Source organism: Bubalus kerabau, chromosome 6, assembly GCF_029407905.1.
Source record: "Bubalus kerabau isolate K-KA32 ecotype Philippines breed swamp buffalo chromosome 6, PCC_UOA_SB_1v2, whole genome shotgun sequence".
Classification (NCBI taxonomy): Eukaryota; Metazoa; Chordata; class Mammalia; order Artiodactyla; family Bovidae; genus Bubalus; species Bubalus kerabau.
The window spans coordinates 99,937,676-99,951,014 of NC_073629.1; the positions used below are offsets into that span (position 1 = coordinate 99,937,676).

General features: G+C 49.2%; 1 protein-coding gene across 3 annotated transcripts; it reads left to right on the forward strand.

Moving 5' to 3' along the window:
* Nucleotides 1-1,052: 1,052 nt before the first annotated feature.
* LOC129656258 (taurochenodeoxycholic 6 alpha-hydroxylase-like) lies at nt 1,053-12,857 on the forward strand. 3 transcript variants are annotated; one of them, XM_055586973.1, is made up of 12 exons: nt 1,053-1,247; nt 3,856-3,997; nt 4,628-4,672; nt 5,096-5,223; nt 6,166-6,290; nt 6,640-6,794; nt 7,236-7,342; nt 7,426-7,616; nt 7,713-7,846; nt 9,547-9,611; nt 9,756-9,832; nt 12,662-12,857. In XM_055586973.1, the coding sequence occupies exons 1-12, from the start codon at nt 1,053-1,055 to the stop codon at nt 12,855-12,857; spliced, it is 1,560 nt and encodes a 519-aa protein (XP_055442948.1). The 3 variants fall into 3 exon arrangements, with proteins under 3 accessions (XP_055442948.1, XP_055442949.1, XP_055442950.1); XM_055586974.1 differs by having other exon boundaries at nt 6,736-6,794; XM_055586975.1 differs by lacking the exons at nt 6,640-6,794; nt 7,426-7,616 and having other exon boundaries at nt 7,236-7,375; nt 7,697-7,846.
* Nucleotides 12,858-13,339: the final 482 nt, after the last annotated feature.

Below are 13,339 nucleotides of genomic sequence, written 5' to 3' on the forward strand. Positions count from 1 at the left end.
AGAGTCCTCAGCTGTGGCCGGGAACCAGTGTTCTGGGACAGACACAGTGATCATGGGGAGAAAGGCTAATGTGCAGATGGAGGGACAGCTGAAGAAGGAGAAGACCAGGAGGCACTTGGACTTCCTGGACATCCCCCTCTTTGCCAGAGTGAGTGTGGGCAAGAGAGGCCTGAGCCTTTGGGCAGAAGCACACAGAAAGGGATACCTGCACTCTGGCCCTGCCTCCATAGATGGAGAATGGGAGCAGCTTGTCTTACGAGAACCTGTGGAAGTTTCAGTTGCCTTGGACAGATGAAAATGATTCATGTTGTCAAGCAGGGTATTTCAAGGCTATTTATATCACACTGTTAAATAAGACACCACAGGGATAAGTTATTCAAGGAGCTTTTTCTGTAATCTGCATGTTTGTTTGTTCTTTAACCTTTTATGTTTTTTACTGAAAAGAAAGTTAGTCGCTCAGTAGGTTCGAAGTCTTTGCAACCCTAAAGACTGTAACGTGCCAGTCTCCTCTGTGGAATACTGCAGGCAAGAATACTGTAATGGGTAGTCATTGCTTTCTCCAGGGGATCTTCCTGGAGATTCAACCTGGGTCTCCTGCATTGCAGGCAGATTCTTTACTCTCTGAGCCACCAGCCCAATTATTATTGGAGTACAGTCAATTATCAATGTGTGATAGTTTCAGGAGAACTCTGAAGGGACTCAGTCATCAGGAAGCTTTTAAAAATATTTACTTTTCTGTTTTATTTCAAACTGTCTAAAGGTTTCAAAAATGTAAGCATATGATAGTTTGCAGTATCCCAGAAAAACTCAAACTCCCAGATCAAGTTACAAATATTATCTTCTCTTTATAATACTTACATTTTGTAACAAAAGAGAGATTGGTTTAAGCAAAACAAAAAAAAAGAACAGCAAATCTGGAGGCCCAGGTCTGAGCTCTGCCTTCACCTTCACCCTCCCCCAGGTGGGCGGGGACATCCTCCCAGATCAGGCTGGGTGCTCAGGGGAGGTCAGCCACAGTCAGGGACAGTCAGCGATCCAGAAGCCACTGCACCATGAGTGTCTCTGCACTGAGCCCCTCCAGAGCCCTGGGCGGGGTCTCTGGGCTCCTGCAGGTGGTCTCCCTGCTCGGCCTGGTTCTGCTTTTGCTCAAGGCGGCACAGCTCTACCTGCACAGACAGTGGCTGCTCAAAGCCCTTCATCAGTTCCCGTCTCCTCCTTCCCACTGGTTCTACGGACACAAGCGGGAGGTAGGATGGAGCTGGATGGGGGAGTGGGAGAGCGGGGAGGGCTGGAGATCTAGAGCATGGTCACACTCAGCAAGTTCATACCTGGCCCTGTGCTTGCCTGAGAGCACAGATGTCCATTCTGATGGATCAGCCCCGTGGGTTCACTGTGTGTGGAGACAACAGACAGGAATCTAAGAAGGTGTCAAGTCACAGGAAAAGAGGCTTACCTGCGGGGTTGGGTTATGTCAGGTGTGGAGACAGAGCGGCTTGGTTCATTCAGACTAAGGGATTTTCTAGTCCGGTAAGGTCAGTGCCAGAAACCCACATCAGAGGCCACACACAGGAGCAAAGTTCCCATGATGGGGCCAGGTGAGGAGAACTGCCTGTTTGGTGCCCTCTCTCTGAACTATGAGCTCTTGGAACTGAGCCTGTAATCCTCTTCACCCTCAGTGCCCAAAACAGAGCCTGCACAGAGTGGTGTCAGTCCATTGTGTGGAGGGACAGGCAGGAGGCAAAGGAGCAGCTTGCAGGCTGGGAGGGGCAGCACCTGCCCACCCAGCACCAGCACCAAAGCCTGGGGGTGGGGGAGCTCAGAGCAAAGTCAGGGGCCACATGGAAATGGGTCACCAAGTGTCTGTGGCTTAAACAAGTTTTAGGAGATAATCACAGGTTGCAGAGAGCTGAGGTCTCTCTTTCTCAGCAGCACGATTAGAGCAGATTGGAGCCAAAGACAAGAACTAGAAGCAGCCCAAGCCCCATGCAGGCTGGCCCAGTACCTCTCTCCCCTCTCCTTCCTAATCTCCTGCACCCCCAGGTCACTCAAGGTCCTTCCCCGCTACCTGTGCATTCCAGCCTCTGGGACTCAGCTCCCATGTGTCCTCTCCCTGGAATGATCTCATCCCTCCTATGAGTGTCTCACAAGTCTCAGGCCCAAGGCATTTTCATCCTGAATCTCCCAGGAGTGGAGAGGACACTCTTTTTCCCTTGGATGTCCTTCCCACAAGTCAGTGCTGACTAGATGCAGCTATTTCTCTCTGCAAGGTCATAGCGATGAGCTTCTTCTGGGAAACCTTGCCTCTGGTTCAAGTTTCTATCCTGAAAGCATCTTGGTAAATTAAGAGCCAAAGAAAAAGCAAGTGCAGGCAGACTTCCTCACATCCAGGTCTGAGTTAGGCCCCCTTCCCCAAAGCTTCCTCATAGGCTTTGTCTTCTGTCCATCACACATTCATGATGCCCTCCGCTTATGGCACTTGTTCTCTCAGTCTACTTCACTAGCCTGCAGTCTCCAAACAGACAAGCATCTCGAGCTGCTGCCTAATTTAGTGCCTTCAATCTGTGTCTGGCACAGGGTTACTGCTCAGTAAACACAAGCTCAGTGAAGGAACGTGACCCAGAGTAGCCAAATTGCCTCAGAGCTGGTGAGTCTTGATGGTAGAAAGATGCTGGTAGAGGTCAGATACCAAAGTGTAGAGGGTTTGATCTGAGTTGCACAGAAGCCATTGAAATAAAGATGATGGGACTATTTGGAACTTGCCTGGGATCAACTGTTGACCAGAAATCCAGAGGTAACAAAACAAACTGAGTCTCCAAAGTAGAGGAGAGGCAGTTGCTCTGTGGTAAAGATGACAGGCCACCAGGTGCAGGGGAGAACATGAGCAAAGACACGGAAGATGAGCAGGTGGACCCGGTGCAGGAAGCACCGGCAGCAGCATCCTGGGGGCAGAGCAATGGGTCCGTGGAATCGCCAGCCTGTCAGGGCAAGAAGAGAGAGGGTAAATTCAGAAAGGAAAGGCCTTTGTGGTCCACACTCAGGGGTGTACAAAGATTCCACCACAAGACAGGAAGTGCACAAAAGTTTCTGACAATTAGTCAATGAAAATGAGATCAAAAATCCACATATCAAAATCTTATTTCAATACCATTCTCATATGTGTACATGCAGAATCTATCCTACAACTGTGCACACACTCAATATGGAAAATAATATTACACACAATGTAATATTTAATTTTTTTCACCTAGCCAAACACATTCCAAACATTCTTTCATACTCATATACATTAACATGTGTGCTGGGATAGCATCAAACATATATATGATCAGGATGGCAAATGAAACTAATATATAAATTAAATTCTTAAAATATCTATCTCTTCTCTAAATAAACCAAGTAATATGAAAACTTGCTTACTTTCTCTAGGGGATCCTCCTAACCCAGGCATTGACCCAGGTCTCCCACTTTGTAGGTAAATTCATAACACCTGAGGTGCCAGGGAAGCCCACCAAGTGATACAAATTATCATAAATTGCTCAAGAAGTTATGTCACTGTGTGCAAATTATTTCCAAATGTTTCACAAGCCATGGAGTTACCTTTGATGTAAGATTCTGTAGGCAGTTTGTAGTGTTGGCCCATAACTCTACTTGACATGGGACAGAATCCGATCTTAAGAGAATGGTGGACAGCCTGCAAGGTTGGATGAGATTCTAGGTCAGAAGAAATCGTTCTAAACTCTTAGTTCTGCTGATGGATGCAGAGTGACCACCTGGTGCCCTCACAGGCCTTCACCTCCACTCCTGCTCTGGAACTAAAAGAAAGAAGTCATTGTCTTGTCTTTCCCTTGGTGACAGTTCCAAGAGGAGGGCGAGCTGCCACACCTACTGAAAAGGGTAGAGAAATACCCAAGGGCCTGTGTTCGCTGGATGTGGGGCACAAAGGCCTTCATATTGGTCTACGACCCTGACTACATGAAGATGGTCCTGGGGAGATCAGGTGAGAGGGAAACCCTCAGCCGGAGACAATCTTCCATTTGAGTACATGCCCCTGGGTGTGAAATTCCAGAAGACACAGGCACATCAGATGCCAAGACCTGAATTCCTCCAAACACCCTCCCAACCAAAGCCAGATAGGACAACATTATTTACTATTAATAAATGCTTTACTCCTGGTGAGGGCTGGTTTCTCTTTTACGTCTTTTTTTCTTTTTACAAACAAACTGAAATGATCCCAGACCTGGAGCCAATTCCTTGTCCACACTGTCTTAGGTTGGGCACCTTTCACTGTTGCCTGTCCTGGGTCTTGAGATGGCCAGACCACCACTGACTATAGAAAAATCACAGATTCTGTCTCATTCTATGGCACTGAACAGAGTTTATGTTTCAGGGCAATTCACCATCTTAGTCCTGTGGGTGTTCTGCTCTGCAACACTGAGTCTACTTTCCTGGGACCACAGTGACTATCAGGACAGAGAGAGTCAGGGATGGGAGGCAAGTGGGTGGTGGCTTCAGACTGAGTGCCGTTTGGCAAGCACCAGGAAGGGAAGGGAGCCAAGGCCTAGACCTCAGCTGCTCTAGAGGCTGTCTCCATGTTTGGTCCCATCCATCTTCCCTCCTTACTTTTCAGACCCAAAGGTTCGCATTACCTTCAGACACCTGAAGCCCTGGATTGGTAAGTGCATTTAAATACAACTGCCAACCACCCACCCGTTAGGTTAACCAAGAGCGGTCTCTTTGTGTAAATGGAGAAGAACAGGAGTCAGGAACCCTCAGCTCTGAATCAACCCTCATTTTTCTAAAATTCCACCAGTCTTTGTAATGGCACTGTAGCCCTCCTGAAGCCTAGCTGCTTCTTCATCAATTCTCAGTCTTTTCTAATGTTCCCTGACTTTTCGATAAGTTCTTTTATCACCTGCCCCCTTACAGTTTTTCGTCATAACCACATACTATGGACAGACATACTGGAAATTCACATCCCTGAAGTGTACTGGCCTTGCCGACGCTTGCCCATGAGGAGACTTCTCCTGACACCCTTGGTTCCTCCCAAGAGGGCCCTAGTCTCCCCGATTCCCATACACACCCATCTGTGGTCCAGGGACAGGTCTGCTGCTGTTGGAGGGGCAGACGTGGTACCAGCACCGGCGGATGCTGACCCCAGCCTTCCACTATGACATCCTGAAGCCCTACGTGGGAATCATGGCTGACTCTGTCCGAGTGATGCTCGTGAGTCCATCACTTGTCACCATATGCACTAGAATCCAGCACAGCTGACAAAGTCCACTATCAGACACTTACGTCCCTCAGACACCCATTGAATAGAGCCACCCAGAATGATGCACTCATGACTTAGTACGAGAGAGTACTCATTAAAGCTAGGTGGGACAGAGGAACATCTAGGCACCAACCTGGATCCATACTTTTCTCCTCACCAAGAGAAATAGGGCCACGGTGTATTCAGGCTCCACTCTTCTCCCATCTCCATGTTTGAACACGGGAGTAGATCAAGGAGGTCAGCTCAAAGTGGCCCTGGCTGGCCTGTACAATGACAGTTGCAGAGGCAGAGTGGAAATCCCAGGATGTCACACAGGTGGGATCTGGCCTGGGTTCCATGGCTTCTGCAGGTCACTGAGCCATCCATAGGAGGAAATGAGTCCGGGTCTACACTCACAGAGCTGGGTCTTCACAAACCACCTCTGATCCAGACCAGGTACCACCTGTTCTTAGCTAACATCAGAAGAATGAAAGCAATTGAGTAGCTCATGCCCCATTAGAGCCATTTTAGCTTTTCCTTGCCTTGAAATATTTGCTTCCTAGTGTTGGATATCACCTGTCCAGATCTGACATCAGGACACAGAAGTTCTCCCTTTGTCGCCTGAGAAACTATGCTTTCTGCTCTGCCAAAAGTGGTTATTTTCATAAATTATTCCACATATTCAGAATTAGTTAGGATATTAGAGGAGAATATAACTGCATATATAAGAATGATTCAGAAAAAATAGGCATCACATTACACATGGGTTGTTATAGGCCTAAGTTGCTAAAACATGTCTGCTTAGAAAATGAGGAAATCTCATCTGAAGATGTAGAGACAAAGAGAAAGCCTGGACCCAGCAGCACAGGTCTTCTAGGGGAGCAGAGCAGGGCCATTGCCTCCTCCCTCCACAGGACAAGTGGGAGGAGCTCGTCAGCCAGGACTCACATCTGGAGATCTTTGGAGATGTCTCCTTGATGACCCTGGACACCATCATGAAGTGCGCCTTCAGCCAACAGGGCAGCGTCCAGACGGACAGGTCAGTGACAGCTCTTCAAGGGCAGGGTCCTGTTTTCCCGAATGGGAAGGACTTACCTGACAGGCAGTAAGGGCAGTGTGGATGTTTATCAGTACAAAAAGTAACATTCTACAGAGAGACATGCACCACGGTCAGATTCCACCCAGACCACCCTTGACTCAGTCAGAGGTCCCTGACTCCTGCTCAGGGAGAAGCCTGGCCTCTCAGGACACCTGTAAAGGACTCCAGGGAGAGGACTCCCGGGAAATGAGGCAGAAATCACAATGCCTCGGTGTTACCTGAGGAATCTGACCCTCTCCAGGTCAGTGCCTCCCTCAACTCCAGCCTCTTCTGCGTCCTTTCCCTTCAGGAACTCCCAGTCCTACATCCAGGCCATCAAGGACCTCAGTCATCTGATTTTTTCCCGACTGCGGAATGCGTTCCACCAGAACGACCTCATCTACAGGCTGACCCCTGAAGGCCGCTGGAACCACCGGGCCTGCCAGCTCGCCCATCAACACACAGGTTCCCCTCCCTCCTGGGCTGCTCCCCCACCTTCATCAGGCTCACATGGCCTGGCCTTGACCCCTTAGGCAGATCCCAGACTTCTGCTTCCTCTTCAGGAGCTGGCACAGACCCACCTGCTGCAGGGACTGGGAACCCAGAGGTCAGGGAGTCAGGTGTTGAACAGGGAGTTACAGGAGTCCCCATGTTGGTGATGACTGAGTGAGACCCTATCCAAGCAGCATTCAGCCAGAGGCCCAAGGGCTGTGCTAGTGTCGGGATTCCCGTCTAGAGTAGAATGTGTTGGTGCCCTAATTCCTGACCTGCTCACCCAGTCCCACCCTCACCCTCATCCACCTGGCACCCAGACTGGGCCTGAGGAGCAAATGGGGTTATGGTGGGTACAGAATCTGAACTGCCCAGAGTGCTCAGTTCCGGCTGGAAACCACTGATCTGGGACAGATGCAGTGATCAAGGAGAGGAAGGCTCACCTGCAGAAGGAGGGAGAGCTGGAGAAGGTGAGGAGCAGGAGGCACTTGGACTTCCTGGACATCCTCCTCTTTGCCAGAGTGAGTGTGGGCAGGAGAGGCCTGAGCCTTTGGGCAGAAGCACACAGGAAGGGCAGACCTGCACTCTGGTCCTGCCTCCACAGATGGAGAATGGGAGCAGCTTGTCTGACGAGGACCTCCGTGCTGAGGTGGACACGTTCATGTTTGAGGGTCACGACACCACAGCCAGTGGCATCTCCTGGATCCTCTATGCTCTAGCCTCCCACCCAGAACATCAGCAGAGGTGTCGGGAAGAGATCCAGAGCCTCCTGGGGGATGGCGCCTCCATCACCTGGTGAGCATCCAGGAGATGGAAGAACCTTGTCCCACCTAGCTAGAGAGAATCCCTGCTTGTCCTGTCCTGCCTGCTCTCAGATGGGCTTCCTTGCAGGGATCACCTGGACCAGATGCCCTACACGACCATGTGCATCAAGGAGGCCATGAGACTTTATCCACCAGTACCAGTCATTGGCAGAGAGCTGAGCAAGCCCATCACCTTCCCTGATGGACGCTCCTTACCTGCAGGTATGAACTTCACCTCACCACTCAGCTAAGCACTGTGTAGGACCACGTGGTAGACCAGTAATCCACCTGTGCATTTCCAGTTCCAGGATGCTCTGGTTCTTGTCTGCCTGAAGATAATATTTATTCTGTAGTTTGAATGAGTTTTAAAAAATGCTTTTCCATAAATCCTAGGATTAATACTACCATATACTCAACAGTCCTACTACTAGGAATATACCATGGGAAAACAGAATCCAAAAGGCACATGTGCCTCAGTGTTCATTGCAGCATTGTTTACAATAGCCAGGTCGTGGAAGCAACTGATAGATGTGTATATAGGTGTCCACTGATAGATGAATGGATATGAAGCTGTGGTCCGTATACACAGTGGAATATTACTCAGTATAAAATGGAACAAATATGAGTCAGTTGCAGTGAGGTGGAAGAATCTACAGCCTGTTATACAGAGGGAAGCACTCAGAAAGAGAAAAACAAATATCGCATATTAACACACACATGTATATATAGAATCTAGGAAAATAATGCAGATGAATGTATTTGCAGAGCAGGAATGTAGATGCAGACATAGGGAATGGACTTGTGTACGCAGGAGGGGAAGGAGAGGGTAGGACAAATTGAGAAAGTAACATCGACACAGATAGACTATCATGTGTAAAATACTAGTATGTATCTAGTGGAAAGCTGCTATATAAAAGGAAGCCCAGCCTGATTATCTGAAATGACCTAGAGGGGTGGAATGGGAATGGGGAGAGAGGTGCAAGATGAAGGGGATATAGCTGTTGTTTAGTTGCTAAATCATGTCTGGCTTTTTTGTGACCCCATAGAGGGTAGCCTACCAGAATCCACTGTCCATGACATTTCTCAGGCAAGAATACTGAAGTGAGTTGCCATTTCCTTCTCCATATATATAGATACATAACTGTGCCTTATTTGCACTGTAGTATGGCAGAAACTAACACACCGTTGAAAAGTAATTAACCTCTACTGAAAGAAAAAATGTTTGACACAAAACTTGAATGCAACAAAGCTCAACAAATAAATGTTGACCCTTCTGTGCAGTCTTATAATAGAGCCTAAAATTCTGATTCTTGAATCATGAAGGCAGAACCAGAGGGAGGCATGGTGCTTCCATATGGGGTGTAAATAAGAGAGGGAGCTCAAAAGACTCCACTGTCATGGGTCAGAGGCTCTAGTCTCTGAGGTGCCCTCTGGTCGATGGCAAAGAGCAGGTGATGATGAGGTCTGAGCCCTGCCATGGCTGGAGGCCACCCACTGACTCAGCACCCAGTGGGTCTGAATCCCAGCCCTGTTCCCTCCTGTGGGATCATAGACCCAACCCTTAACCTCTCTGAGGCTCAGGTGCTTCATGGGCTTGTGGGGACAGGAGTGCTTGCGTGAGGATTAAATGATTCTTGCACATTCCCCAGCTTCATGATGGCACTTGATAAATGTGAGTTGTCACCTGAGCTGCTCCTAAGCATAACCTTGCAGTTCTTTTAATTCTCAATCCTGGGCTGTGGTCACCTACCCCTAATCTGTGATCGTGTGCTTTGTCATGCCCCGCCCACCTGGCTTGCAAGAGCATCATTTCTTTCAGAGTGACCGAGGGTGCTCCCATGATGGCTCCCAGGACTTTTGTGAAGCCGCACATCCCCTGCACTAGGGGACCATCAGGCTTCTCTCTCTCCTCTGCCCCACAGGAATCTTAGTCTCCCTCTCCATTTATGGGCTTCATCACAACCCGAAGGTGTGGCCGAACCCAGAGGTACGATGGACCTGGGAGGAGGAGATGGGATGCTCTCTCGACACCAAACCCTTCCCCTGCTCCCTCTCTGGGATTCTTATCCGCCAGTGCATTCATGTGAGGGGTTTGACCCCAAATATCCTGACCCTGGTGCTCTCTCTGCAGGTGTTTGAGCCAACTCGGTTTGCGCCAGGTTCTACTCGACACAGTCATGCCTTCCTGCCCTTCTCAGGAGGATCCAGGTGAGGCCTCTGTTCTGGGGGAGGCAAGTGTCACAGGTTGCTACCCGATGTGTGTGACTGTCTACCTTCATATGAGGAGCATGAAGTTCTGTCCTTGTATGTTGATGTACTGAGAAGGAGGTGTGGGTCTCCATGTACAAGAAGGTCTTCAGGGCCCACCACTCTGACACTGACCTCCGATTGTCCACAAGAATTGACCTCATTTCCATGTCAGTGGCCAATCCAAAGTATCCAGTGTTTTCCTCACTCTAGGAGTATGATGTTTGAGCGTTACAGGTCTTCATGAAATTTAAACTACACACGTTTGGTTAGCACAATTTCAGTCACCTTAAAAGATGATTTTCTCTGTTCCCGCCTTCCTAGTCAGCCCACTGTCTTTCTGCTTAATTCACCTGTCCACCCTCACTGTATTCGGCGTGCTTGCCAGGATTGGGAATTCCATGTCCTGAGGCTTCAAGTCATGTATGTGATCAGTTACAGTTGTAGTTTGAAGAAAGTTTCACAGTCATGAGTGTGTTCTCACTTCCTGCAGTATATCCGACATAGATTTGACTGTGTATTAACATAACCATGACATATATTTTCTGTTGCCAAAATTCTTTATTAAAAAGCATATTTTAGATACCATAGTCCCAGATTATACAGAGTAATGTTAGTACGAAAAACTTTAAAGTGGAGGACAATCAAGCCTGCTTTGGGAAGTCTATTGCTGATCCTGCTCGTGATGCCAGTTTCTCACTGTTCATACTGTGCACACTGTTTGCTGAACCCAGGATAGACGCAAAGCGTCAGCTAAGAGGCTGGAGGAGGACTGGAGGAGCCATAGGAACTGCAGACACGTTTATTCTCTCCTGGCTGTGTTATGGCCGCCATAACACAGCTCTGTCCGGCCTGACGCAGCCGCCGTAGCAGCAGCCGTAGAAACCATAACATAGCTAGAACATAACCTCATATAATATAACCATGATGTCGCTCCAACGTGGCCCCAATGCAGCAGTAACCAGGGCTTTCATAGTCAAACTCATAAAGGCGTACCACACACCGCCCCCTGACCTTTTGCAGGTGGAGCTTATATAACAAAAGTAGCCAGAGTCCAAGCGAGTACCATGTGACTCACGTACGCAGTGCTATACGTGATCTAGCTGTTCCATAATCATTAGCTACAAACCTTGAGGCAACAGTGAGAGACCGCAGAAAGAGAGCGCCTGACAATGCCATTTTGGCTAATTTGCTCTTTCCCTACATGGGGGAGAGTATTTTGTGTTTGACACGTGCATTTGAAAAATCTATTGCATGTAAAACATAAAGCACCCTTGAAATAGCTGTTAGCCTGACTGATACACTCCTAATGATCGCTGTGAAAATCTTACAGGGCACAGAACCTCCCCTGAAGTAGTAACAACAGTGAGTTTGTAACTTAGTAGAAGCAAGTTTTTTCTGACTGTACAGATCTAGGAAACTTTCAGTTGATGAATCAACCTTTACAGAACAGTGTTCAAGTAAACTGTCTTATTGATTCTAGAATTTGGTTTACACCAGGGTCCAGTCCTTTCTTGTAGACATGGCTGCAGGTTATTCAGTTGCTACTAGAGGGCACAAGGGACTCGGCAGCTTGATTCCTACGTCAGACTGAATATTTCTTATATTCTCATTCCACTTGAGTTGTTTTCAATTCAATTAATATTGTTCAAATGTGAAAGTATGTATTAAGCGTGTCTCCGTGTGCCAAGACCTGTGCTAGGAGACGGGAACACAGGGATGATAACGCTGTCCTCCCCCAGGGCTCACTGTCAACAACATGTCTCCTCAAGACAGACGTCATTCACACATCCACTCTTTCACTCACTCATTCCTTGGGCAGACTGTGGAGGATCCACGATCCAGCGCTGTGCTGGGCACTGGATGTGCTGCGTCCTTGAGTTACACCCATGGTGCCCTGAGGGTCCAGAGTGGGCAGAGGTGCAGCCAGCAGAGGGGGTGAGGGTGGTGGTCACTGGATGGAGCCTTGAGCATGAGGATGGCAGAGGCGAGGGGAGGGAACCTCAACCGTCCCTGAGTCAGGAAGACGAGAGGGACAGACCCCAGGTGAGTGAGGAAGAATCCAGAGAGGGCTGTGATGCCGCTGAGGCACTGGGACGTGTGCTCCCTGTGATGCGGAACAGAGCAGGCCTGGAGCTACTGGGGCTTTAGAGGGAGGGGAGGAATGGAGGCTGAAAAGGCCTGATGAGGCGACCAAGTGACGGCAAGGAGGGTCATTTCTGGATTAGAATGGAGCGTTCCAAAGGTAGATTGACTGAGGGACTGAGGGAGACAGGAAGCTAGACCATTAACTGGGAAGGAATGGGTCCAGTAGGTTCAGGGTGGTTAACCCTTGTCCTCTCCAGGAAGCCTCCCTGTTGCCCTTCTGATTCCTTGCACAACCGTCTTGTCTTCTCTGGGGACTGGGCAGCCTGTCTGTCCACCGTAGGTGGTAAGGTCCTGAGAGGCTGTCCACCCTGCCCCTACAGTGCCCTGGGCTGGCCTGAAGCCGGGCATTGCCAGTGGACAGGTGAATAAAGTACTGGTTCACATCTTGATCCACTTGACTTGACTCTGAGGCTTAGAGCACTGACGCTCCCCAGGTTTCCTGCTGAGAGCAGGATATGAGTTAGGAGCTAGTCCGTAGGGAGGTGGGCTTTGTCATCTGTCAGGGGGAGAGCTTTGCTGGCAAGTTGAGTGTGATGAGTAAGGAAGGGATCAGGGCTGGGCCACCTCTAGGAGAGCCCTGATTCCCTGTGCTCAGCAGGGGTTAGAAGCCTCTGCTTACTTCCTTTTTATCTCCGAACCTAGGAACTGCATCGGGAAGCAGTTTGCCATGAATGAGTTGAAGGTGGCCGTGGCCCTGACCTTGCTTCGCTTTGAGCTGTCACCGGATCCCTCCAGGGTCCCTGTGCCCATGCCAGTCATGGTGCTGAGATCCAAAAATGGGATCCACTTGCAGCTCAGGAAGCTCTCTGATCCAGGTGGGGACAAGGACAAGCTCTGAGGGCCCCTGCCCACCATCCTGTCTTGCTGTCACTCTCTCCTGTCCTTGCCCCTTTGCCCACTTCTTGCTTCTGTCTTCCCCGTGCCAGCTTGCCTCATCTCATGTCTCCTTCCCAGCTGACTTTCTGCCCTTCTCCTCTCACCTTTCTCCAGGCTCCCTATCTGCTATATCTCCATCTGTCTCTGACCCCCTGTATCTCTCACTGTCCACCGGAATCCTGATCACCCAACACCCTCCAGTCTGTCTGTTCTCTCCTGTGTTTCTCCCCTTCTGCCTGCCTGTCTGTCCCTGTATTCACTTCTGTTTTGATGGCAAAATGAATTCTCTCTGCCTTATAGACTTAGAACAACACAAAGTTATCCTCTGATGGCTCTGGAGTGAGAAGTCTGAAAAGGGTTTCCCTGGACACAACCAAGAGGTTGACTTGCCCCTCATCCAGGGACCTGGGACAGGATCCTGCTTTTTTGCCATTTTTGCATCTA

Excerpts from the sequence above, each read along its gene's own strand:
- LOC129656258 (XM_055586973.1), top strand. The coding sequence starts at position 1,053 with ATGAGTGTCTCTGCACTGAGCCCCTCCAGAGCCCTGGGCGGGGTCTCT. Across the intron at positions 5,224-6,165 it reads ACTCTGTCCGAGTGATGCTC|GACAAGTGGGAGGAGCTCGT; the intron begins GTGAGTCCATCA and ends CTCCCTCCACAG. Across the intron at positions 9,833-12,661 it reads CCCTTCTCAGGAGGATCCAG|GAACTGCATCGGGAAGCAGT; the intron begins GTGAGGCCTCTG and ends CTCCGAACCTAG.